This window comes from Monodelphis domestica, chromosome 4 (assembly GCF_027887165.1).
Source record: "Monodelphis domestica isolate mMonDom1 chromosome 4, mMonDom1.pri, whole genome shotgun sequence".
Lineage (NCBI taxonomy): Eukaryota > Metazoa > Chordata > Mammalia > Didelphimorphia > Didelphidae > Monodelphis > Monodelphis domestica.
In genome coordinates, this window is record NC_077230.1 from 393472058 (window position 1) to 393497998 (window position 25941).

At 46.8% G+C, this 25941-nt stretch overlaps 1 protein-coding gene across 2 annotated transcripts; it reads right to left on the bottom strand.

Moving 5' to 3' along the window:
• Window positions 1–469: 469 nt before the first annotated feature.
• LOC100017912 (chloride channel protein ClC-Ka) lies at window positions 470–24502 on the bottom strand. Of its 2 annotated transcripts, XM_007491658.3 has the most exons (20): window positions 24253–24499; window positions 23419–23530; window positions 18913–19041; window positions 16758–16886; window positions 15561–15700; window positions 15357–15434; window positions 14309–14387; window positions 12910–13035; window positions 12298–12382; window positions 11922–12023; window positions 11237–11321; window positions 10218–10391; window positions 9515–9584; window positions 7802–7915; window positions 6954–7167; window positions 5204–5337; window positions 3038–3126; window positions 2167–2250; window positions 1123–1209; window positions 470–862 (listed from the first exon to the last, which is right to left on the bottom strand). In XM_007491658.3, the coding sequence occupies exons 2-20, from the start codon at window positions 23516–23518 to the stop codon at window positions 815–817; spliced, it is 2067 nt and encodes a 688-aa protein (XP_007491720.2). In that variant the 5' UTR covers window positions 23519–23530; window positions 24253–24499; the 3' UTR covers window positions 470–814. The 2 variants fall into 2 exon arrangements, with proteins under 2 accessions (XP_007491720.2, XP_056651700.1); XM_056795722.1 differs by lacking the exon at window positions 470–862 and having other exon boundaries at window positions 869–1209; window positions 24253–24502.
• Window positions 24503–25941: the final 1439 nt, after the last annotated feature.

The window sequence follows — 25941 nt, forward strand, 5'->3', positions numbered from 1 at the left end:
AGTCTCATAACTATACACAGATTCAGAACCTCAGGACATCCTATCTCCAGGTCTGGCTCTCAATATATTGAGCTACCTAGCTGCTCCCTAGAACAGGCCTTTTTTACATGGTAGAAAAGTTGGTACAGGCTACTGAGCTCCACCTTGGTTATCTCCCTAGTGACAGAATGCCAGAGGTGCACAATGGACAGAGGCTCTGGGCTCAGTATCCTAAAATCTTCTCTCTAGAACATGCCCTGCCCTGGAGGGGAGGGAGGGAAGCTAGGGGAATGAGGCAATATTGTCTCTGTCCTCCAATCCCTAGCAAGAAGATCAAAAAAGAGTTTGCTATAGTTGCTGAGGGAGAAGGGTAATTGTGATAGAGTGAAAAGGGATCTAGATTCAAATCTTGGTCTCTGCTACCTCCCACCTTGTAAGACTGTGATCAAATCACTTAATCTCAGTTTCACAAATTTGGGAAATGAGGGTGTTCCACTTAATTAACCAAGAATTTATTAGGCATGTACAAAGCACAGTGCTAGAAACAGGGACTCTACAAACAAAAGAGAAAATGATTCTACTCTCAAGGAATTTACTGAACTGGGTAAGATCACCTCTGAGGATGCTGGCAATTCTAGATCTAATGAGCCCATAGAGAAAGGACTAGTCTTAGGAGTGGGGCTTGTGTCAGGGAACTGAGGATGCTTTGAGCCTAAGGGCCACTGGGGACACCAACATCATAGGGAATGGTAGTAGCCTCAAGAGCCTGGTTCTTTGATCAAGCCAACAGTAAGGGGTTGGAGGACTCCACACCTTTCTCCTCCACCATGCCACCTTATTTAGGAGCTGGGGGGTTTGCCAGCTCAGCAATGGCCTTCTTCAGCTAGAGGAGAAGAGAAGAAGATTGGTATGCGGTGTTTGGGGATGGAGGGACATTACCCAAAGACCAAATAATGGCGCCTCTCTGTCCCCAACTTCTTTTTTTCTCTTAACTTGGCCTGGGACCTAGAACCAAATCTTGGAATTGAATTCTTCCTGGGAACCCCTGAGACCTGAGCTGTCCCTTGAACTGACCCATTCTAGTTCCTTCAAATCACCGTCCACTGTCTTCTGTCTAGTTCCTCCCTTCCCCTTCCCTGGTACCTCCACCCAGGAGATGAAACCCACAACTCGACCCATTGATGTCACCAAAATCCTCTCCATTTTCAAGATTTCAAAAAGGTGGTGGACCTGAGGGAAGAGAGAGAAGTTCAATATTGCACAGGGTGGGAGATGGCAGGGATCCTGGAAGGACGAGTCTAGCAAAGCCTCATGGGAGAGCTGAACAACTATAAGAGAAAGGACTCTTAGGGCCCCTTGAACAAGTCACTCATTCATACTGTTCCTTGATTTCCCCAGCTTGAAGAGTTGAGGATAGGGGTGAAGGAATGACACATTATCCTATAGTTCCCAAACTGGCCACCAGAGGGCAACCTGCTCCCGCATAAGAACCATCCCAGATGTAGGCAATTGGGAGGCTGGGAATTGGACCCAGGGTATAGAGAGGAAAGGGACCTTAGAAGAATGTCTAGCCCAACCTGCCCCACCCCCCAATTTTACAGAGGTGAAAAGAGAGCCAGAAAGCTGAGATGACTTGCCCAAAGACTAAAGTGTACAAACGTGAGGAGGTCCTTACTTCTGACCTAGGACAGGTCCTTGACTCCATGCCAGCAAGCATTTATTGAGTACCTACTGTGTGCCAGATGCTATGCAAAACACTGTGGGTACAAAGAAAGGGAAACACCTTCCCTGCCCTTGAGGACCTCACTCTCTAATCGGGTAGATACAAATAATTAGGTACCTACCAGGCAGATAGAGGGTAGAGGGTAGATAACAATCTATACTGAGAAGATAGAGGTGGAGTTGTGGGGTGGGGTATGCAATGCATAGGGTGCTGGACCTGAAGTCAGGAAGACTTGTGTTCAAATCCCCAATTCACAGCTAAGGAAACAGTCAAACAGGGTTAAGTGACTTGCCCAGGGTCACATAGCTAGGAAGCGTCTGAACAAGGCTGCACCTGAATCCAAAATTGTTTTAAGACAGGAGACTCCACACACCACTTTCACTGAGTTCTGATCCATATCTAAAATCACATTCCTCCTAGTGCTCTACTATCTGGAATCCCCTAGCACATATCCAGTTAGTTACCTGGTGTAGGGAGGTCTGGGGTGACAGCTGGAGGGTCAAAGGCTCCACAGGACAGCCCCCAGTCAAGACCTCATGGAGACGCCACTGGTAGGGTGAGGAAGGGAATGGTAAGGGAGTGATAGCCAAAATGTCCTACCTACTCCACCCCCAGCCAGACAAAACTAGGTAGAAAGGACATGATAGTTTTTTCCCTCTCTCCTTTCCTTCCTTCTTTCCATTCCTTTTATCCTTCCTTCCTTCTTTCTTTTTTCTTTTTCCTTTGTCTTTTCCTTCCTTCTTTTTCTCTTTCTCTTCTTTCAATCCTCCATCTCCTCCTCTTTCCTTCCTTTCTTCTTTCCTCTTTCCTTTCTTTCCCTCTCTCTCATTCTTCTTCTTCATTTCTTTCCTTCTTTTCCTGCGATTTAATCATCTAGGGAGCTCCTGGTAGAGAATACAGCGCTAATGCAATCTCTAGTAACTTAAGAGTCAATTTGGGCAATGAAGAGATTCAGTGACTTGCCCAAAGTTATATAATCCATTTTTTCTCAGAGGTTGGACTCCAGCCTTAGTCTTCCTGACTCCAGTGAGAATTCTGGATGTATTATGCCACACTGTCTAGCCTTAGTGGAACTTTTGGATAGGTTGCAAGTTGAGGGGGGGGGGGAGATCCCCTACAGCTCCATATCTAAACCCATCCTGCACCCATACACACACCTTCTGGAGTCTGCCAACCCAACCCCTCAAGCCCCAACCTGGTCTCGATCTTCTCTTCTCTCTTCACATTAAGCTTTCTCCATTGGAAGCCTAACTTAGATGTCTTCTCCCACCATCCTCACCTTGGATAGCATTGATCCTTGCCACCTTGTGCATTACCTCTAACACCTTCACCTACCTGGTGCTTGGATCCTTGGGTAGCTGGCTCTGTTTGGAGTAAGGGCAACAGGTGAGCCCTATGTATCATGCCCACCAAGAGCTGAGATTCTGGAGCAGGAAAGAAAAAGGGATGGAGGAGAGATGAGCATTGGGTTGAGGTTAATTGTCAATGAAACTGAGTGAAGAAACAGGTCAGGGCAATATGTCAGAAGAACAGTTGGAGCTACTAGGTATCAGGAGAAGAGAGGATAGTCCACTGAGAAGGGTACAGGAGATATAGAATTAAAGGTGAATTTTTTTATGTAAAGATTCAGCATGCTTTCTTTTCAGGCTCTCACCAGCCTTACTAGCCCTGATTTATATTTATAGAATATCAGAGCCAGAAAGGAGTTTGTGGTTTTCTTGTCCAGTGGTGTCAAACTCAAATAGAAATGGGGCTATTAAATGATCCATAAAGACCCTTGAAGATATATCTCAACTTAGAAAAGCATATATTTATGTTATCTACATTCTATTGCATTTTTTTTGTTAAAGATTCCCCAATTCCATTTTAATCTTGTTTGGTCCTGGTAGGCAATGCTGTGTTTGTCACCTTTGATCTAGGCCAATCTCCTCTTCTTATAATGAATGAAACAAATTGAAAGATGATATGTTGGTTTTTCATAATCTTACAACTAGATTAGAATTCACCTAGTTATTCCTTAGTCCCTTTAATTGGTTTTCCTGCCTTCCATCTATCCTCTAGTTAATGTTTCCCTCACACCACTGCTCAAATAACCCTTCCAATCCTCTATAAATCTGAAAGCACAACGTAAAATTATAACTTTGGGGAAGGCAGAATAAAACAATGATACAAATGTTGAATTTGGTACTGGAAACCTGTTTTCAAATCTTGACTCTTTCCCTTGTACCTCAACCTATGAGAATCTGGTCAAGAAATTTACCTTTCCTTGCCCTCAGGATGGTACTTCATCATTCAGAAATTGGACAAAACATCCTAATTGTGGTCAAATGACTTGACCATCATCAGACAAATGGAAGCTCCCAGCTAAGGTACTCATTTGCGTTTTGGGGAGCTCATTTTTCATCTCCTCCCTTAAACTTCCCAAGACATCTCTAATTGGTAATCAGCTAATTAGAAGATGGTCCATCAGACCCTCAGACCTTCTCCAACCAAACAGGTGAAATTCTGCATGTATGCCAGAAAAGTATCATTGTAGAACTTTCCTATTAACCAGAGTCTATGAAAGGACTACATTCCTTAGGATAAAGAGAATTCAAAAATCTATACTCAGAAATTCTCCCTAATATATAGGAATTGATGTAGATCAATTTATAATTGATCTTTATAATCCAGGATGATGATATAAAAATAATATGGCATATGAAAAATAAGTTCTGACACTACCTACTGCTCCTACCTACCACTGCCCTCAGAGATGAAGAGTAAGGCTAATCCCAATGGACTAGGCCACCACCACACTGGAATAAACTTCACATCTCCATCTGTGGAAATGCTTCCCTTCCTTCAAGACTCAAATCAGGTACCAGGGACTGCCCCATCAAGGGCTTCCCTGTCTAGCCTTCTTTTCTATCAGGAGAAGGGTAGTTTCTCCCTCTTCAAATTCTTTATTACACAATTAGGCCCAAAGGGTCATAACACCAATCATCATAGATATAGAGACAGAAAGGTCCCTGAGGGGCACCTTGTTCACCCCTCCTTCAAGGAGGAATCTGAGGCCCAAGAAGTTTTAGTGACTTAGAATCATAGGCTTATCGATGCAGAGGTAAGAGGCCATCAAGTCTAACTCCTTCATTTCACAGAGGAAGAAATAGAAGCTTAAATGACTCAGTGAGGTCACCAATGTACTTGGCATCTCAGGTGAGATTTGAATTCAGGTCCTCTGACTAAATTTACTATAAAATTTGGGCCTCTTAATCTCACTCTCCTTATATTCTAGTTATATGGGTATTTATCCTTCTCTCCATCAGATCATAAACACCTCATGGGCAAATTCAGTGCTATATCTACTCTGGTAGCCTGATGTTGACCACCTATTGTATACAATAGGTACTTAATAAAGAATTCTCCTTCTTCCATCCCCAGCCTGCTCTCCTCTAGGACAAGAGAATAGAGGGAAAATAAAGGGAGTACTCTGCCCACCCTCTCCCTCCCACAGATCACCTTCACTCTCCACCAGTGGGTACTCAACAGCTTCTGTGGAGGTCACAATCTTGACTACCTCATCCAAGGTGGAATCTTTGGCCAGGGTGGTGATATTTGGGTTCATGAAAAGTTCAGCAGTCACCTGGTAGGAGCTGAGGACAAAGGAGACCCAGTCAGGGAAGTAGGAAGGACTGAACCCCTGGGCAGAAATACAATCTTTTTTATGGCCATTGGAATCTGGGAAAGGAGGATACCATGTGGGGGGGAGGGGGAAAGCTCCCTTTGGTGTAGGCCAGAAACAGAAGATGTAAGGGATCACCAGAGCTGAGTAAAGATGATTAAAGTTGGAGGAACCCTTCGAACAGACTGTCCGAGCTCGGAGGGTCCTTAGTACCTAGAATGTCAGAGCTGGGAGGACCCTTAGAACAGAGAGTCAGAGCTGGGAGAGACCTTAGAACAGAGGATGTCAGAGAATGTCAGAGCTGGGAGGGACCTTAGAACAGAGAATATCAGAGCTGGGAGAGAGCTTAGAACAGAGAATGGCAGAGCTGGGAGAGACCTTAGAACAGGGAATGTCAGAGCTGGGAGAGACCTTAGAACAGAGAATGTCAGAGCTGGGAGAGACCTTAGAACAGAGAATGTCAGAGCTGGGAGAGACCTTAGAACAGAGAATGGCAGAGCTGGGAGAGACCTTAGAACAGAGAATGTCAGAGCTGGGAGAGACCTTAGAACAGAGAATGTCAGAGCTGGGAGAGACCTTAGAACCCAGAATGTCAGAGCTAGGAGGGACCTTAGAACCCAGAATGTCAGAGCTGGGAGGGACCTTAGAACAGAGAATGGCAGAGCTGGGAGAAACCTTAGAACAGAGAATGTCAGAGCTGGGAGAAAACTTAGAGCAGAGAAAGTCAGAGCTGGGAGAGATCTTAGAACAGAGAATGTCAGAACTGGGAGAGACCTTAGAACAGAGAATGTCAGAGCTGGGAGAGAGCTTAGAACAGAGAATGTCAGAGCTGGGAGAGACCTTAGAACAGGGAATGTCAGAGGTGGGAGGGACCTTAGAACAGAGAATGTCAGAGCTGGGAGAGACCTTAGAACAGAGAATGTCAGAGCTGGGAGAGACCTTAGAACAGAGAATGTCAGAGCTGGAGGAGACCTTAGAACAGAGAATGTTAGAGCTGGGAGAGACCTTAGAACAGAGAATGTCAGAGCTGGGAGAGACCTTAGAACAGAGAATGTCAGAGCTGGGAGAGACCTTAGAACAGAGAATGTCAGAGCTGGGAGAGACCTTAGAACAGAGAATGTTAGAGCTGGGAGAGACCTTAGAACAGAGAATGTCAGAGCTGGGAGAGACCTTAGAACAGAGAATGTCAGAGCTGGGAGAGACCTTAGAGCAGAGAAAGTCAGAGCTGGGAGAGAGCTTAGAACAGAGAATGCCAGAGCTGAGAGAGAGCTTAGAACAGAGAATGCCAGAGCTGGAGAAGCTCTTACAGAAGATAGAATATCAGAACCAGGAGGATTGTAGGATAATGGTTCTAGAACTAGACAAAACTTTAGAGGCTTTCTAGTCCAACTCATTCATTCTGCAGGTAAGACCAATGAGGAGCAGAGGAAAGACTTGCTCAAAGTTACATAGATGGACAGCGGCAGAGATGGGGCCTAGGCCCCGGTCCTCAGCCTCTGCTCCAGGGCTCTTGCTGGGACCAGCTCTGCTGTGAGAGTCTCAGGCCTTCCTCCCACCCCACACCACCTGGCAGTGGTTAGGACTCACTTGAGTTTTCGACCTCGGACCCGGGGCAAGTATGGGAGCTTCTTAGCAATGATAATGTTCTCATAGAAGGAGGGCTGGCACTTCTGAGACACAGCATTGGCCATGAGCACAGCCATCAGGACAGGCAGCACATGGACAAACTGGCCTGTGAGTTCGAAGGCCAGCAGGGCTGTGGAGATGGTGTGAGTCACACCTCCTGAGAAGGCAGCAGCTCCTGTCAAGAAGTTGGTGGAAAAACAGTGCAGAGGCTAAGGTGGGAGTCAGATCCAGATCCCCAAACCAAACCCCCTCTCTATCTCCTGGAATCCCTGGGTATAGGACTGGTACTGGGAGCAGCAATGCATCTCAGTAGATAGAGAGCTAGGCCTGGAGATGGGGGGGGTCCTGGGTTCGAATCTGACCTTAGACGTTTCCTAGCTGCATAACCCTGGGCAAGTCACTTAACCCCAATTGCGTAGCCCTTAGCATTCTTTTGCCCTGGAACCCATACTTGGTGTTATTCCTAAGACAGAAGGTGAGGGTTTTCTTTTTCTCTTTATAAAGGGGTAGCAGAGAGGAGTCAATACCCAGGACCTAAGACCCAAGTCAGAGGGAGGCTGAGAAGCTCCCAGAGAAAGGAGGACACTTTGAAACAGGACTTTTTTTTCTTCACCAGGATTGGCTTGAGACCATTTCCATGGAAGACCTTTGAGCTGAGCCTGTCCCAGGTTCAGATTGCTTTGCCTCTGAGGCCTGGGACAGCATGCTATAGCTTGCTTACCAATCCCTGACCATAGCCAGGTGCTCCTTAAACTGCCCCCAAAGGCTCAGGCTTGGCTGATGTTCTTGGGTCACTTGGGGAGATTTACCTGCCAGAGCGTATGCACCAGGTATGATGACATTGATGACCCCATCATCTGTCTTGATGCCCTCTGGGAAGATGGTAGCTAGAATCTCACCAAAAATTCGTCCAATGGCAGCCCCTGGCAAAGGTTGGGAAAGGGATGAGAAGTGAGGCAGGATCTGACCAACTGCCCCAGAGTCCTCAATAGCTTTGCATGTACCCTAACCATCCTTAAGATAAAATAATAGAGGGGCAACTAGGTGGCTTAGAGGATTGAGGTCAGGAGCTTCAAATCTGTCCTTACATTTCTTAGCTGTGTGACCCTGGACCAGTCACTTAACCCCAACTGCCTAGCCCTTATCACTCTTCTGCCTTGGAATCAATACTTAATATCAATTCTAACCTAGAGGGGATTTAAAAAATAAAGATTAAAAAAAAAACAGAGGAGAATAGTCTAGATCAGTCAATTCTCCAGAGCTCTACTCCTTGGAATCACAGAAATATAAACTCATAGCTTTAAGAGTTTGGAAGGATTTTGGAAAGCACTGAATCCAACACCCTTTATTTTAAAGATGGGGAAAAGGTCTGTTAATTAAATTTAAGTAGGTTGGATCATAGCTTTAAAGATGAAAGAGTCTTAGAGATCATTCAATCCATCCCTCTTGTTTATAGAAAATGAAGGCCAGAGATTCTAAGTGACTTGCCCAGGATGATACAGCTGAGTGCCTGAGACAGGAGGCTAAGATTTCCTGCCTCTAAGCCCAGACTTCTCTCCACTATAGTATCTAGTTCATTATGCTAGTACAGGAGTTCTCTCTCCCATACCACCACCACCATCACTCCCCCAACCTGAAGCTTTCCAGTCTGTCCTAAAGGATTTCCAGAGAAAGGGATCCTACTATTTAATGAGTTTCCACTTTTGTATATCTCCCAATGTCAACAAGGTTTCCCTTACATCAAAATGAGATTTGTCTTTCCATACTTTCCACACATTGTTCCTTAATTTCTCCCCCTGGAGCCAAGCGAAATGAGTTTTTCTCCTTCCAAAGGACAGCCCTACAAATACTTGAAGAAGTTATCATGATGCCCTGAGCCTTCTTTTCTCTAAGTTAAACATCCCCAGTTCTTTCAACCAGTCATAGAATGGCAACACCTTTGGTCATCTCCTCATCACTCTGGTTGTCTTCCTTGGGATATGTGCCATGTTGTTTTTCTTTTTTTCCATCTTAGAATCACTGCTGTGTACTGGCTCCAAGGCAGAAGAGTAGTAAGGGATAGGCAACTGGGGCTAAGTGATTTAGCCAGGGTCACCCAGTTGGGAAGTGTCTGGGACCAAATTTTAAACTAGAACCTCCCAGGTCTAAGCCCGACTCTCTATCCACTGAGATTCCCAGCTGCCCCTGTGATATTCTCCATTTGGATATTTTCTCTGTAATGTGGTGCCCAGAATTGAACAGAATGTCCTAGGTTTGACTAGGACAGAGTGCATTGGGACTTATCACCTCCCTCTTTCTGGATGTTCTACCTCTGTTAAAGGACCTAAAGTCACATTTGCCTTTAAAGCTGTCCTATTTGTAACCCACAGGACATTTTCTGCAAAGGTTTGCTGAGTGAATGAATGGCTTCCAGGGCATTTTGAGGTTTCAGGCCTCTTCCACACAGAAAGGGCACAGGGGAAAGTAGCTTTGCAAGTTAAGGAGCAGACAGTACCAACCACCTCTGGGCCCTCCAGACTCACCATAGATAAATACAGGCATGAAGTACCCAGCTGGCATGGGAATTGTAGTAGCCAGAATCACCATCCAAAACTGTGGGCAGAGTGAGGACCCCAGGGTAAGGGCATGCTAGTCTAGGGGGCATGCCCAGTAGGTAGGAGATGGGGAGGGGGGAGGGAGAGGGCTGAAGGGAGGGATGGTCTTGGGCTGGAAGCAGGCAGGATAATGGATGTAGGGAAGGTAGGGAAGTGTGCCATGAGGGAGGAGGCTAGGGACAGGGAATGCCTGTCCAAGTCATGTCCTCCTTTCCACATGGCCCTGGTAGTGAAAAGAACAGTACCAAGAGACCCAACACCCACATGGAAACCATCCACCTCATCTCTCTGAATAGTGCTTTGGCTCATTAGAGCAGAGATCTAAAGCTGACAGGAACCCAGAGGCCATGTGCTCCAGTCCCCTTCTGGTGCAGATGAGGAAAGGAGACCCAGACAATGAAATGACTTGGCTAGGGTCAACAATTCACTTTCAGAGATGGGTTTCTAACCCATGTCCTCTGGCTCCAGAGCCCTAGGTCTTTCCCCAAGTTTGCCCCAGGCTGGCCCAGCTGCAATGTAAACCATAGCAGCCCTGAGTGGTCAGGGAAGCAAGTGGGTGGAAAAGTTGCAGAAGTACCAGGTTAGAGTGAGGTGGTAAGGAAGTCAAGGGGGCAGAGGTGGGGACACTTACTTTCATGGCCAGGAAGAAGCAAAGGGTGCCAAAGATGGTAAACTGGGGATGGTACCATTCAAACCACAGGTTTTGAGGATCTACTTCTTGGGGCCATTCAGGGGAGGAATTCCGGGATAGCAGAGCCCAGGATCGGTTGTCAAGCAGTGAATTAAAGTATAAATTCATAGACAACTGGGGATGAAGATGGGGAAAAAAATAATCGAATAGATGTCCCTCTTTGTTCCCCCCACACCTTTCTCCCTTTCTTTATCTCTCCCTCTCACAGGGTCTCCAAACTCCTCCAGAGAGGTTTCCCTGGCCACTTCTACTGACCCCTGATCACAGTAATCTTGACTTCCTCTGAACTATTGTACCCATCACTGTCTGTGCTCCTCACACCTAGAATCAGTTAGAAAGACCTGGGTTCAAATTCAGAATTATATACTTATTAGCCATGTGGTCTTAGACAAATCACTTTACCTCTGTCTGCCTCAGTTTCCTCAGTTATAAAATGGGGATAATCAAACCTGCTTCACAGAGTTGTTGTAAGGATAAAATGAAGTAACATTTGTTTTACCTTCTGTCTTAGAACCAATACTAGGAATCAGTTCTAAGGCAGAAGAGAGATAAGAGCTAGGCAATGGGGGTTAAGTGACTTACTCAGGGTCATACAGGTAGGAAGTATCTGAGGCCACATTTGAACCCAGGTCCAGTGCTTTATCTACTGTGCCATCTAGCTGCCCTTCAGATAAAATTTTTAAAAGGCTTAGCAAGTGCCTGACACATAGTAGGAGCTTAATAAATGTTTGTTTCCTTCTCTTCCCCTCAATCATCACTTAGCATGCACTGTGTGGTATAATTGGTGCCTACGAGTCCTATCTCTCCATCTAGACTGTAAAATCTTTGAAGGGAGAGAACCTAGCTCATACTTCTTGGTAATAATGTCTATAATAATGCCCTTGGTGAGGTATGAGAGGAGGGAGAGCACTAGAGTTAGGGTCAGGGAACCCAGTTCTGCCACCTCATTTCCTTCTTACCCTAGATGCCATGAATCGCCCCAGGCTGTGTGGGTAGGTGATGGAGGCCAGCACCAGTGCTACCAGGGCAGAGTACAGAGGTTTGCTGGAAGAGAGAGCAAGGTGGCCAGGATCACCCCATTCTATCCCCTATCCAGGGACCAGAGAGGGGATTCTGGGAGTCAGGGGCCATCCAACAATGTACTAATGAGTTACCTTCACAAGAGTATCTTCCATCTACTCAGTATAGACTTTGTCTCTACCTAGCCCTTCCCTGTTATTGTCTTCCCCCATTTGAATGTAAGCTCCCTGAAGGCAAGAATTCTGGTTTTTGTGTTTCTTTGTATCCTGGGTCTTAGCACAAAATTTGGCATCCTGTCAACTAATAACTGCCACTCCATGCCACTTTCTGTACCTCTTCTCCCATCAGAATGTAAGCTCATTGAGGGGCATGGACAGTTTTTGTTCCTCTTTGTATACCCAATACTTGGGATAATGCCTGGCACATAGTAGGTGCTTAATATATGTTGTTAACTGATTGATTGATCCTAGGTCATTGAGTAAGAACTGATCATCAGGGCTAGGGGCTCAAAACTGAGGAAGGGGGCCCAAGTTACCTAAGGGGAACTTGGGAAGAGTTTTTGTGGAAAACACCATCCCATGCCCACCTCTAGTCAACCACCCCCATCCCCATTGTGGTTCATACTCTGTGGCAAGCAGCTTTTTGGTAATCCAGTTTCTTTGAAGGAACAACACATATTGGCGATGACAAAAGATGTAGGCACAGCTCATGATCCCACAGACAAACCTGGAAAGAGAGGCCAAGAGGAGCCATAAGTCCAGCCTAGATCTCCTCCCTCTCTCCCTGCCTAGGAAACCCCAGAAAGACCCTCTTGTCTCCATAAAGCTAGGGATTATAGTGGAATCTGCAGAGGCTCCTCCAGGAACTTGAGGAGCCTGGCAGGGGCACCTTGAAGGTGAGGAAACTTGTTGTGGGAATGACCTTCCTACTAAGAGCCCCAGTGCCCAGCCCAGAGCCCACTCATCCTTCTGGGTCTCTGCTCCTTTTTATACCTACTCACCCAAGCAGTACAAAGAAGAAGATCTCTGGTAAGTCGAAGGGTATATCTACTCTGAATCTGGTCTTGAAGAGGGAAGCAATGGTCTCTGGGAGAAAGGTGGGGTAGAGAGGAGTCACCAGCAGACTTTGGCTTACTGTACCCTGCCTCTATCCCACTATTTCTCAAGCACTTGCAATGGTGTCTCCCAAACCCTTTAGCCTGGCATTCAAGACCTCATACATCTTGACTCCTGTTGGCCTTGTATTCCACTGTTTCCAGAGAAACTCAGAACTGGAAGAAGCTTTAGAAGATATGTAGGAGGCACCTAGGTAGCCCAGTGGAAGAGAGCCAGCTTTAGAGTTGGGATGACCTGGGTTCAAATCTGGCCTCAGACATTTCCTAGCTTTGTGACCTGGGTCAGGACCCTTAACCCCAACTGCCTAGCCCTTAGAGCTCTTTTGCCTTGGAACCAATACTTAGCATTGATTCTAAGATGGAATGTAAAGGTTTCAAAATAAATAGAGGAGGTACAGGGGCAAGTAGGTAGTACAATAGATGAAGAGCCAGGTCTAGAGAAAGGTGCTCCTGGGTTCAAATTTTATCTCAGACACTTTATTCTCAGTTTCTGCTCACCTTGCTCACTGTTGAAGACAGCCAGGAGACGGAACATGAAGGCCCCACAGATTGCAGAGAAGAAGCCTCTCCAGTAATCCCATACAGCAAAGTGGGAGGACATGACCTCGATGCTGAACAGGACCCCTGTGCAGGGAGGGACCAGCCACGAGAAGCTCAAACCAGCCTCTCCACTGGATCTGGGAGCTCATGGCACCCATCCTACCCAATGCACCCCATTGGAAATTCCCAGCTAAGGGGAAGTCTCCTTCCCACTCCCTGACCAAAAAGAGCAACAAAGATGCAAAGAGGACCCTAGAGTGAGTGGCTCCAATCCCACCTTCCCCAGGAAGCCCTCTCTGATTAAACCCTCTTTGAAGTACAGCAGAGACCCTGAGCCTAGAGTTAGAAAATACAAGTTTAAATGATCAAGTCATAGCTTTAGAGTTGGAAGGAAGGGACCTTCAAGGTCATCAGATGCAATCCCATCATTCTACAGATGAGGAAACTGAGACCTAGAGAAATGAAGCCGCTTCCCTAAGGCCAGACATGGTAGGAGTAGAAGAGCCAGGATTGGCACTCCTGTGACCCCAAAGCTGGTCAGCTCTCTAGCTCTGGCTCTGCATTTAGTTGTGTCACTTTAGAGAAGTCACTTCTCCTATGCATTAAGAGTCAGAGGACCAGGGATTAAATCCCAGCTCTACCCCTCACTACCACAGCAATTACAGATGAGTAGTAGGCTTATAGGGGCATGGATTTAGAAAAGGAGGGTACCTTACAGGTCCTCAAGACCAACCCTTTTATTTTTCAGATGAGGAGACTGAGGCCCAGAGAGAAGAAATGATTTGCCCAGGGCCACATTGGCAGTCAGGTAGTCAGAGTCAGTTGTTGAGTCCTAAACTGCCAGACTGAGATACTCTGGGCCTCAACCTCCTCATCTGTAAAATGGGGATAATACTCCTATTCACCATCAGTACCATGGGCATCAAATGAGGAGAGTGCTTTGTAAGGAGCAAGAGCAATGGGGCTTATTTATTCTTCTCCGCATTTCTACAATGATTAGCGTCTACACCAGCTAATTTAGCACTCAGATCTAATGTGGTCTTTTATTGAGTCTTGTCTTAGCTTGCCCAGCTAGGTTATAAGCCCATCAGGGGAAGGGACTTCATCTTCACTTTGTCTCCTGCAGAGGTTTGGGCATGTACCTATTAGCTGGACTCAAGCAGGACCCAGTTCCCAGGGTCCCAGGCAAGAGGGTAGAGGTGGGAATCTGAGTGCTCATTCTACCCTAGAACTAGGAAAACCAAGAGATGGGGGCCCATGGGTGTTGGAGAGGGAGGACCTGGGAGGAAGGGAGTAAGAACAGGAAAGGAAAGCCCAAGGGAAGGGGAGAGGAAGGGGTTTCTGTTCTAGGTCTCACCACTGAAGGGTGCCCCGAAGACAGTGGCTACACCCACTGCTGCTGCAGCTACCAACAGCTCATTCTGTTTGATCTTGTTCTGGGGGGACAGGGGAGAAGAAAGGCAGAGCTGAGGCATTGGTGGTCTTGTCCCCTTCCCTGCTTCCAAACATCCCCAGTTCCAATCATCCCCATCCTACTCATAGAAACCTAGAACTAAAAGAAGCTTTAGAACATTGAATGTCCAGGAAGCAAGAAATCTTAGAACACAAAATTCCAGGGCTGAGAGGAATGTTAGAAGAGAAAATGTCGAAGCTGTAAGGGATCTTAGAACACATAATATAAAAGAATATATATCCAAGAATATAAAATGTCAGAGCAGCCTAGAATAAAAACTGGCAGAACAAAATGTCAAATCAGGAAGGGAATTTGGAATAAAGAATGTCACAGCTGGAAGGGGCCTGAGAATACAGAATGTCAGATCTAGAAAGGAGCATGAAATGGAGAATGTCAGAGCTGGGAGGGAGTTTAGAACACAGAATGTCAGAGCTGGGAGAGACCTCAGAACAGGGAATGTCAGAGCTGGGAGAGACCTTAGAACAGAGAATGTCAGAGCTGGGAGAGATCTTAGAACACAGATTGTCAGAGCTGGGAGAGACCTTAGAACAGAGACTGTCAGAGCTGGGAGAGATCTTAGAACACAGAATGTCAGAGATGGGAGAGAGCTTAGAACAGAGAATGTCAGAGCTGGGAGAGAGCTTAGAACAGAGAATGTCAGAGCTGGGAGAGAGCTTAGAACAGAGAATGTCAGAGCTGGGAGAGACCTTAGAACAGAGAATGTCAGAGCTGGGAGAGACCTTAGAACAGAGAATGTCAGAGCTGGGAGAGATCTTAGAATGCAGAATATCAGAGCTGGCCAGGGGCTCAGATTGATATGATCTTGTTTCCCTGAACTGTCCTACCTTTACCCTCTTTCACAGATTCTCTGACCAGAACCAAGGGATTTCTAGAAAAGAGTCAAATTCCTGGGGAATATGAGCATTGCCTTCCTTAGTACCTTAGATCTCACCTCATATTCTCCAACAGCTGAAGTTCGCACCCTTCCCAAGTAGGCAGCAAGCATGCAGGAAAGATGTATGAAAGGGCCCTGGAAGGAAGGAGTAGATGAAAACATGCCCTTCACACTAGGCAGTCCCACTCTTATCCCAGAGGCATATATAGAAAGCGTTCTCTGCCCGCCCATCACTGCCTCTCCTATCCTAGGGACACGTACCACTTTTCCAAGGAAGATGGTGCTGCCAGCTGCTAGGGTGCAACTGAGGCCCACCAGTTTAGCTCCAAAGTTCTTGATGTCCAAGTAATCCTCCAGGATTACACCTGATAAAATGACCATCATTTCTGGGACTCCAGAGCCTGACAGTAGGGAGAATGTGAGAATAAGGAGGTAAGTGGTTTTATTTGGTCCTCTTGGAGATCAAAATGACTGGAATCCCCTAACTATCTACTGGTCACATGCCTGTGGCAAAAACTGAGAGGGCTTATCTGGTATTTCCTAATTCACTCTCCTCCTACCATATCCCACACAGAAACCAACCCATAATTTCAGAGAAGGAATGTGGTATGGCCTCTGGAATCTGAGGACCTGTATTCAAATCCTACCTCTAGAATCTGACCACTCTAGGCCTCAGTTTCTTTATTTGTAAAATGAGAGGGTTGGAATAGATGAACTCTGAGATCCTTTTGACCTCTATAGCTATGGTTCTATAGTGCAGCTCTCTTCACTTCACAGATGAAGAAACTGAGACCTAACCCAAGAACATACAGAAAAGGATTTGAATCTGGGTCCTCTGACTCTAAACTGGATCCTCTTTCTATGAAAATATCCAAGGCTCCTGTTAAAACAACTGCCATTAGGCATCCTCCATATTTTTTAGCCTTCCAACTTCACCCCCTCAGGCCAGAGTATCATGGTCAGCATCCCCCAATACTATCCTGTAATAGTTTAGGAGATGTTTGGAATAGAAGTTGAGACCTGAATTCTGGTTCTGGTCCTGTTATTGACTAAATATATGATCTTGGTCAAATCATCCCCCACCTCAGGACTCAGTTTCCTCATCTGTAAAATGGATATAATGATATCTATGTGACCTCTTATACTGAGATGATGTATTAGAAAACATCTTGAAAAATATAAACCAATATGGAAACTCAAGATAGAAATTGGTTAAGAAGGAGCATGATCCCCATTGGGCTTAGAGTCAGGACACCTAAGTTTGGATCCTAGCTTGCACACTTATTAGTTGTATGACTATGGGTCAACCTTCCTTGGGCCTCAGTTTCCTCCTCCATAAAAAAAAATTGCTTACACTGCCTTCTTCACAGAGAATTCTATAGAAACATCACCTCTCACTGTTATCATTGTTATTATCACTTTCCCAAGGAGGAGGGGACTTCAGGTCAGGGTTCTTACCTCCAGAGGAAGGGGTGATGCTCTGGGAAAAGCCAGTAGAGAAAGAGACCATGGCTATGGGATACACAGTCCAAGAAAGGTAACGAAGCAGATGGTTGTCTCCGATTTCTCGATACAGCCACATGTGTGCTAAAAGAGGATCATGGAGGTTGCAGGGCCAAAAGGCCATGCCAGCCTCCACTGTGGTTTTTGGGAAGATGCCCTGTCTGCCATTCTTCAAAGAAGTACCCCTTAGCTCTTGGCTTGAGTGGGTGAGTCAGTATCAAGAATCACCAAGAACAGGATAATGTGGGGACTGGGGACATAAGTGATAACAAGGAAATATGGTCAGCTTCCTGCTCAAGATGGGACTCTCCTTTGGTACCAGAGAAGAAATCAGAATTTTTTGTTTTTCTTTTATGTTATATTTACAGTATTTTACTGTAAATGTTGGGTTAAGTATGTTTTTTTGAGTTTCTAAACTTTTTCTGTGTCTATTTCTGGGCTTCACATGTTGTCTGAAGCTTCCACAAAACTCCCAACAAATTCTCATTTAATTTCATATGCTGAACCTCAATATATCAAAACCACAATAGGGAAAGTCATGATGTGGAAGACATACCTGTACAATATTATATAATATCAACCTATCTTATCCTTTAAGATAATCAATATATTTTATATTCTTTGTAAAAGTAAAAATATGTAAAAAAGTTAAAATTTAGCAAAAACAATCTGAAAACTAGCAGAAAACACACAAAGGCTAGAAATATAAAAAGATCTAAACATTGACCTACATGTAATGTATGACCTAATACTTAACCCATGAAAGATAAAGGAAAAATACAAACTTCTTCTCTGGTATGAAAGAAGGGCCAAAATACTTAATGCAGATTTTCCAGAACATAGAGGTGCTGCACCCTTAACCCCACCAAAGTGGAAGGGATGCCTGGCCTGGCAGACAGCTCTCATGTTCTTCCTAAGTCTCCGATTCCCTGAACTTCACAATCCTAGCTCCTTCAATCTCTTCTCTCCCAACTTTGTCTCCAGACCTCCTGCCGTCTTGCTTGCTTTCTGCTGAATGGGACCAGATTTGTCAATGTCCTTATCACCTGGCATCCAGAACTTCAACCAACAGCCCATCTCTACCCTCAACACACACACAGACTGTGCCTCATCAGAGCAGAGTGTGGCACCAATATTTTTATTTTAACATTGTGTTCTAAGAGCATTCCTAGATCTAATATCTCATGTTCTCACCCCAAGTTGTGGCATCCTGTGTTCTAAGGACACTTCAAGCTCTGATATTCTCTGTTCTAAGGGTCCTCTCAGTTCTGACATTCTCTGTTCTAAGATCTCTCCCAGCTCTGATATTCTCTGTTCTAAGGTCTCTCCCAGCTCTGATATTCTCAGTTCTAAGGACTCTCCCAGCTCTGATATTCTCTGTTCTAAGGACTCTCCCAGCTCTGACATTCTCTGTTCTAAAGGTCTTCCCAGCTCTGACATTCTCTGTTCTAAGATCTTTCATCTCTGACATTCTCTGTTCTAAGGATTCTCCAAGCTCTGACATTCTCTGTTCTAAGAACTCTCTCAGCTCTGACATTCTCTGTTCTAAGGTTCGTCCCAGCTCTGACATTCTCTCTTCTAAGGTCTCTCCCAGCCCTGACATTCTGGGTTCTAAGGTTCTTCTCAGCTCTGATATTCCATTTTCTAAGATCTCTCCCATCTCTGACATTCTCTATTCTAAGGACTCTCTCAGCTCTGACATTCTCTGTTCTAAGGTCTCTCCCAGCTCTGATATTCTGGGTTCTAAGGATTTTCCCAGCTCTGACATTCTCTGTTCTAAGAATTCTCCCAGCTCTGACATTCTCTGTTCTAAGGTCTCTCTCAGCTCTGCCATTCTGTGTTCTAAGCTCTCTTGCAGTTCTGACATTCCTTGACTCCAAATCTACACTAAAGCTACTCTTCTGGTAGGGAATGGGGAGGGTTTCCCATGGGGGGGTGATAAAAGGGAAGGAGGAGGGGCATATAGTGATGATGCGAGGGGGCTATGGCACATCTCCCCACACCAGGAAACCCAGCTGAGAGATGGTACCTACAAAGCCCCTGGGCCAGGACCTCCACCCCAGAGATAAAGAAGGACAGAGCTGCTCAGGCTGGCAATGCCTATAGTTACCATGGACGACTCTGGAGACAACGAAGTTCATGGCAAAGCTGATGATAGCCATGAGCACTCCTAGGCCAACCAAGAAATACCAGTCTTCACCCACCCGGAACAGCTGCTTCTTCACTCTCTCCAGAAAGTCTACACAAACGAAAGAAGCATGGTCAAGATTAGAGCATTCAGGGCATCGGGATCTGGGGGGCTTGGAAGACAGTGGTGTGAACCTCATGTCAGGGCAGAAGTCTGGCCAGCCGGAGGCCAATCACAGTGAGGGAGGGGAAAGCCTGGAGAAAGTCTGGGCCAAGGTGGTACAGCTTGCCAACCTTAGGGCAAATGTGTCTAGTCTCAGGTTTGGGAGAGCCAGTGGTATGGCTGGAGAGAGCAAACACTGAAGGGAGGCATCTTGCCAAGCTAAAGGTGGCACAACGGTAGGCACAATGCCAGGGTGGCAGCTTTCTACCCAGTCTCAGGGCTGGGAGAGCCAGTGAACATGAATGAGGGGAGCTAGGACTAGGCAAGGGCATGCTGCCAGGCTGGAGAAGGTGGCACGGTGGGAGATACTGTGGCCAGCCAGCCATGGGGTTATGCTGGCATGGGGACAGGTGCCATGGCTACTTCTGCACCCCTCCCCCTGCCCCAGAGCACTGCTGTGATGGGGTATTTATAGCCTGATGAGGAAGAGGGAGGCAGGCCCTCAGTATCCACTCCTGCTTGTCACAAATCTGGAGCCAGTGCTGCTGCTGCCAAGAGCAAACAGGAAAGCAAAAGTCATCCCACAGAGGGGTCCTCCAAGCACAGAGACTACACCGTAGGACTGGGAGACAGCAGGAGACAGAGGGAGCCTCTGCCCATCCCAGAGGCCCAGTGGCTCTCTTCCCCACTGGAAAGCCTGGCTTCAACCCCTTCCCTGACCTCGAGCCCTTTACTAAGTGCCCAGGGGAGCCCTGCCATCAAGGAGGCGCATCTTCCACCGTGGAGTCCAACAAAGACACTGAGCTGTCTCCAGGGAAGAGCTCAAGTCTCCCAGGAATCTACCACTAGTGCAAGTTCAGAACCCTTTGTCTGGCATTCATTCCAGGGTCAGCCCATCTTAGTTCTATTTCCTAGGATTCCCTCACACACACATACACACACAAGCAGAGCACTTGGCCACTGTGCCTGGCATGTGGTAATCACTCAATGTAATTCACACACACATTTACACATATATACCCTCTATGCCCTCAGGCTATCCTCTACACCCAGAATGCTCATCTTTGCCAGCTGAATTCCTGCTCTCCTTGAAGGGCCAGTTCTAAAGCCACATCTTCTGATGTTGGTTTGGTATAATACCAAGAACAATAAGAGTATTTATGTAGCATTTTATACACTTGCTAAGCACTTTACTGCTGGGAGTCATCAGGCCACGTCTTGACAAGGTCACTCGTGGATGCCAAGAGGTCACAAAGTGGCTCTTTGGCAGGATGGACTTGCTCATTCAGCCCCCTCTGCATGACTTCTCTCATCAACATCCCTTACTAATGGAATTGACATGATTGTTGTCTTCTCCCTGGTTTCAGAAAAAGTAATATAAGAGCAAAATGCTTGCACACTATTTCCCCAAAATATCACCAAAAGATTATACTCACAAATCCAAACCCAAAAGACTATTATGGGTTAAGTTTTGCTTAAGTACATAATTCCCAGCAAAAGCTGTACCCACAAGTCAAGCCCAGAATATCTCCTACTCCCTCTGAACAGAAACTCATTCTCTTAAAGCCAATACATAAATCATTCACAAGGAAAGACTTGTACAGGCACACCAAGCTCCACCATGCCTCAGTGACTTGATTCTACCTACCAAAACTCCCTAGTAAACCCTGAAAAATGATCAGCCTAATATTAAATTGAATTGTGTTCTCAGTACCTCTCTGATCTCTCAACCTCACTGCTATGATTGTTGAATTGTCTCTAGAATTTCTGATTATCTATTTTTATGAAAGGTAATAAATTATTTTCCTTGATTGTAAGCTCAAAACTACTCACAGTTAATGAGAAAACTAAGCTAACTGTGATAAAAATCATTTATCTTGTATAGAAACATTGTGTTTCCTATCAAAATCAAGTTACCTTACAAATGTATAGAATGATCTCAGAATGCTAATCAAACAATCTGTTAAAAGTTAATGTATCACTTATCCAATTATCTTTACTCGAATATGTATGTTGAATAATATATCTGTGTACCCAAAAAAATGGGTATAAAAATAGAGGCCAAACCTGGGCATGGCAAAGCAGCCACATTATGCAGAGCATGCCCCAGGCAGAAACAGACACAAAGCTGCTTTCTGTCTCTCATTTTGTCTATCTGCTCTACCTATTGAGGACCCCCTGGAACCATGAATGGGGCTGGAGTCAGGCCCTTGGCACTTTACAGAGATTATTAACTCATTTGTTTTTTAATGCTGGGAGATAAGTACTATTATTATCTCCATTTTGCAGAGGAAGAAACAGAGGCAGATGAAGATGAAGTGACCAGAGTCAGGCAGCTAGTCAGTGTCTGAGGTTGGATTTGAATTCAATTCTTCCTGTCTCCAGCTAGGGCCAGCACTCTTTGATTTATCCTGCCACTCAGCTCTCTCTGTAAGGTATAGAGAATGGAACCCCAAGTCCCTCATGTGCATTGATGTGGTTGCTCATATCCCCAGTCACACTTCATTTGGGGACTCTCTGTTGGACTTATACTTAATAGCCTGTATCATGCCTACAACAATGCAGTCTTATCCCCCTCTTAAACAGGAAGCTACTCAAGGGAAATCTCATCTTCACTGACTCTGTTGCCCAGCACTGAACTCTGGACTCTTGACAAAGAAGTAGGTGAGCCCAGGTTTGGCCAAGAGAACAGGATGACCCTGCAGATAGAGAGCAGAGCTTCAGACACCAAAGATCTGAGTGCAAGTCCTGACTCTGACCTTCACTGGCTGTGGGACCTTGGGCAAAACACTCAGTGTCCTAGGCAATTTGATCAGAATATGAAATTTCCAAACAGTAGCCAATCTATACTGGCAAAGGGGGTTTCCTCCCCTGGAAGTTCTCTACATGGATGAAATCACACCCCCCACCCTACCTCAACCTAAACAAGTGCTGTCCAAACAATCTCTCTCCTTCCTCTCTCTCTCTGTCTCTGTCTCTGTCTCTCTCTGTCTCTCTCTGTGTGTCTCTCTCTGTGTGTCTCTCTCTATGTGTCTCTGTGTCTCTGTCTCTGTCCCCCTCCCTCTCTCACTCTCTCCCTCTCTCCCTCTCTCCCTCTCTCTCTCTCTCCTCTCTCTCTTCCTCTCTCTCTCTCTCTCTGTCTCTCTCCTCTCTCTCTCTTCCTCTCTCTCTCTGTCTCCCTCTGTCTCTCTCTCTGTCTCTCTCTGTCTCTCCTCTCTCTCTGTCTCTGTCTCTCTCTGTCTCTCTCTCTGTCTCTCTCTGTCTCTCTCTCCTCTCTCTCTGTCTCTGTCTCTCTCTGTCTCTCTGTCTCTCTCTCTGTCTCTCTGTCTCTCTCTGTCTCTCTCTCTGTCTCTCTCTGTCTCTGTCTCTCTCTCTCTCCCCTTCCTTCTTTCTCTGCCTCTCTCAGGCTCTCTTGGCACATGGGACCTCATGCCACCCAGCCTGCTGCTTAGAATGACCACTGTGGTGCCACCCTGGCTTTCCCAGAGAGGGGATTAGCACAAGTGGGTGAAGAGGCAACACCTCTCACTGTTCCATGGTACCCCAAAAGCCTAGCCAGCCAAAGAGGCGGGGGGGGGGGGGCAGAGAGGTGGAAGGCCAGATAATGCCTGACTCTAAAGGACAGAGACCTGTTACCACTTCCTCCCTGTTCTTGCAGGCAACCTCGGAAAGCTGGGGAGCTCCCCTTTTCCTTACTCCCAGGAGATACATGCCAGGCAGTGACAGTGCAGGGGGCAGATGAAAGGGGGCTGGCAGCTTGCCCGTCTGTCCAGCTCAGGGGCTGAGATTACAGGCTGGGTCCTAGGGGAGGGGATATTTTTAGGAGTTGAGGTGGCCTGAGAGAGACAGAGAGAGAGAGAGAGACAGAGAGACAGAGAGACAGAGAGAGAGAGAGAGACAGAGACAGAGAGAGACAGAGAGACAGAGACAGAGACAGAGACAGAGACAGAGACAGAGACAGAGAGAGAGAGAGAGAGAGGGAGAGAGAGAGAGAAGAGAGAGAGAGGAGAGAGAGAGAGGAGAGAGACAGAGAGAGAGAGAGAGAGAGAGAGAGAGAGAGAGAGAGAGAGAGGAGAGAGAGAGAGAGAAAGAGAGAGAGAGAGAGAGAGAGAGAGAGAGAGAGAGAGAGAGAGAGAGAGAGAGAGAGAGAGAGAGTTATGACAGGCCACTAAAAAAGGCAGTAGGGAACGGAATTCCTGTTGGAGGGGAAGGGTAAAAGGAAGCAATACTGGGAGAGAGAAGTGGACATGTCAGAAGAAAAGGCAGGACCCAGACCCCCCATGACCCTGGCCTTGCTCCCTTGGAGAGAGTTTGGCTGTCTCTTACCTCTGATTCGGCGCTGGGCCCTGGGGCAGGGACCCCAGAGCTCTTGCAGGGCCACAGGACTCCCTGAAGACCCCTCATGAAGTCCCACTAGATCTTCCATCAGAGGACCCTGCTGGGATAGAGAGGAGAACCCCAGTGGGCAGCCCACCCCCTGGGAAACAGGAAGGGGCTGGAGCCACCATTGCTGAGGCTCCTTCACATTACGCAGTCTCTGGTCTAAGACTCTGGGATTCCGGCCTCCCAAGGAAGGCCCACTTCAGAGCCTGCTCTGGTCAGGCTGTAGACTCCCCAGAGGACAGACAGGAGGCTCTGTACTTCTGGGTATGTGGGTAGTGGGGGCAGGGGGGCATCTCGGGAGAATTCTCTGGATGGGCCCCTCCAGGCTGGCAGCAGGAAGAGCAGCCCTAACATACAGAGTGGGCTCCCAACCCCGGGGGACTGGCCTCCTGGCTCCCTCCTGTCTGTCTCTGCCCAGCGCAGACGGCCTCTTGGAGCTGGAGAGCTGTTGGACAGACTCGACTGAGTGCCAGAATAAAAGCAGACGCCCCCTTCTTCCCAGTGGGGTGGGGGTGCAGCTTGGCAGGGGGCAGGATCTACAGAAGAGCTCTGCCCATCTCCCCTTTAACTCATCAGGGACAAGCCTAGCCTTGGGCTGAGCCCTGCCTTCCCAGACTTCTTTCTATCTCTCCTCCCTCAACTTCCCAGAGAGTAGAAACTTGTTCCAGAACAAAAATTATATGAATTAGACCCAGAAAGAAAACTAGAGTCCACCTAGGTCAGCTCTGTTTTCTAATCCAGGAGAAGCCTGAGAACCAGAAAGTGGAAGAGACTTACCCAAGGTCACACAGCTAGCACCCAGCAAATGTGAAGTCAAGTCCAGATGCCCTGATCACAACAGCGCTTTTTGAAGGGCCTCCTTAAACTACTTCACACACAACTTCATAAAATGCTCCCCAAAGGGTCCCTGTTTCCACAGTGTTATTAGTCATCTGTCCCTCCCCCCAGGACCACCTCTGACCACCTCACCCTCTGTCCTTCTGGCAGCACAAGCCCTCTGCTCAGTCGTCCCCTCCAGCTCAGCTGCACCTGGACAGGTGTGAGCTCCACCAATCAGCCTCTTTCCCCTCTTCCCCCCTCCCCAAAGCCTGAGAAGTTTACACTGGCTATTAAGAATGTCCTTGACAAGTCAACCTGAACAGGATATGCCTGTTACTCCAGGTAGCAGCTACAAGAAGGAAGCTGAGGGTCTGGGGAAGAGTTCCCAGCCTGGCTCCTGGCTGCTGCAGGGCTCAGCCTCCTCCAGAAGGCGATGAATCAATTGGCCCACCCAGCCCACAAGACCCTCAGCATCAGTTCTGTTCAGAAATGGATCACCCAAAACACCGGAGGGGAAGCCAAAGGGCGCCATATTCCAGGACACGGAATCCAGCTTCAGAGACAGATGAGGAGATAACCAGGTCTAGAGAATGGAGGGATTCATCCAAGGTCACATAGGTAATAGGAGCAGAGCCCAGAGAGTCTAAGCTAGTTCCTCTGACATGAGATGCAGTGAAGTGATCTGTGCAGGATGGAATGATTTGGCTCACAGTGTGTCAGAGCTGGGAAAGAGCTTAGAACAGAGAATGTCAGAGGTGGGAGGGTCCTGAGAACAGAGAATGTCAGAGCTGGGAGAGACCTTAGAAGAGAGAATGTCAGAGCTGGGAGAGACCTTAGAACAGAGAATGTCAGAGCTGGGAGAGACCTTAGAACAGAGAATGTCAGAGCTGGGAGAGAGCTTAGAACAGGGAATGTCAGAGCTGGGAGAGAGCTTAGAACAGGGAATGTCAGAGCTGGGAGAGAGCTTAGAACAGGGAATGTCAGAGCTGGGAGAGACCTTAGAACAGGAAATGTCAGAGCTGGGAGAGACCTTAGAACAAAGAATGTCAGAGCTGGGAGAGAGCTTAGAACAGAGAATGTCAGAACTAGGAGAGACCTTAGAACAGAGAATGTCAGAGCTGGGAGAGACCTTAGAACAGAGAATGTCAGAGCTGGGAGAGACCTGAGAACAGAGAATGTCAGAGCTGGGAGAGACCTTAGAACAAAGAATGTCAGAGCTGGGAGAGAGCTTAGAACAGAGAATGTCAGAACTAGGAGAGACCTTAGAACAGAGAATGTCAGAGCTGGGAGAGACCTGAGAACAGAGAATGTCAGAGCTGGGAGAGATTTTAGAACAGAGAATGGCAGAGCTGGGAGGGAGCTTTGAACAGAGAATGGCAGGGCTGTGAGCACCCTTTAGAACACAGAATGGCAGAGTTGGCAGAGACTTCAGAGATTTTTAAGATTGTTGAAACTTCTTTACATCAAACCTAAGTCCACTTTTCTTAGTTCCTCTCACTTCTCCCCTCTTGCCCCCCCCCTTCTAGTTCATTGCTCTGAGGTCAAACAAGACTATCTACTCAGCCTACAAGCCAAATGCTTCTCCCAAGTGGGTCTGAACCAGATTAAAAAGTAGTTGGGAAATATTTTAACCAAATGCAGTAAGAC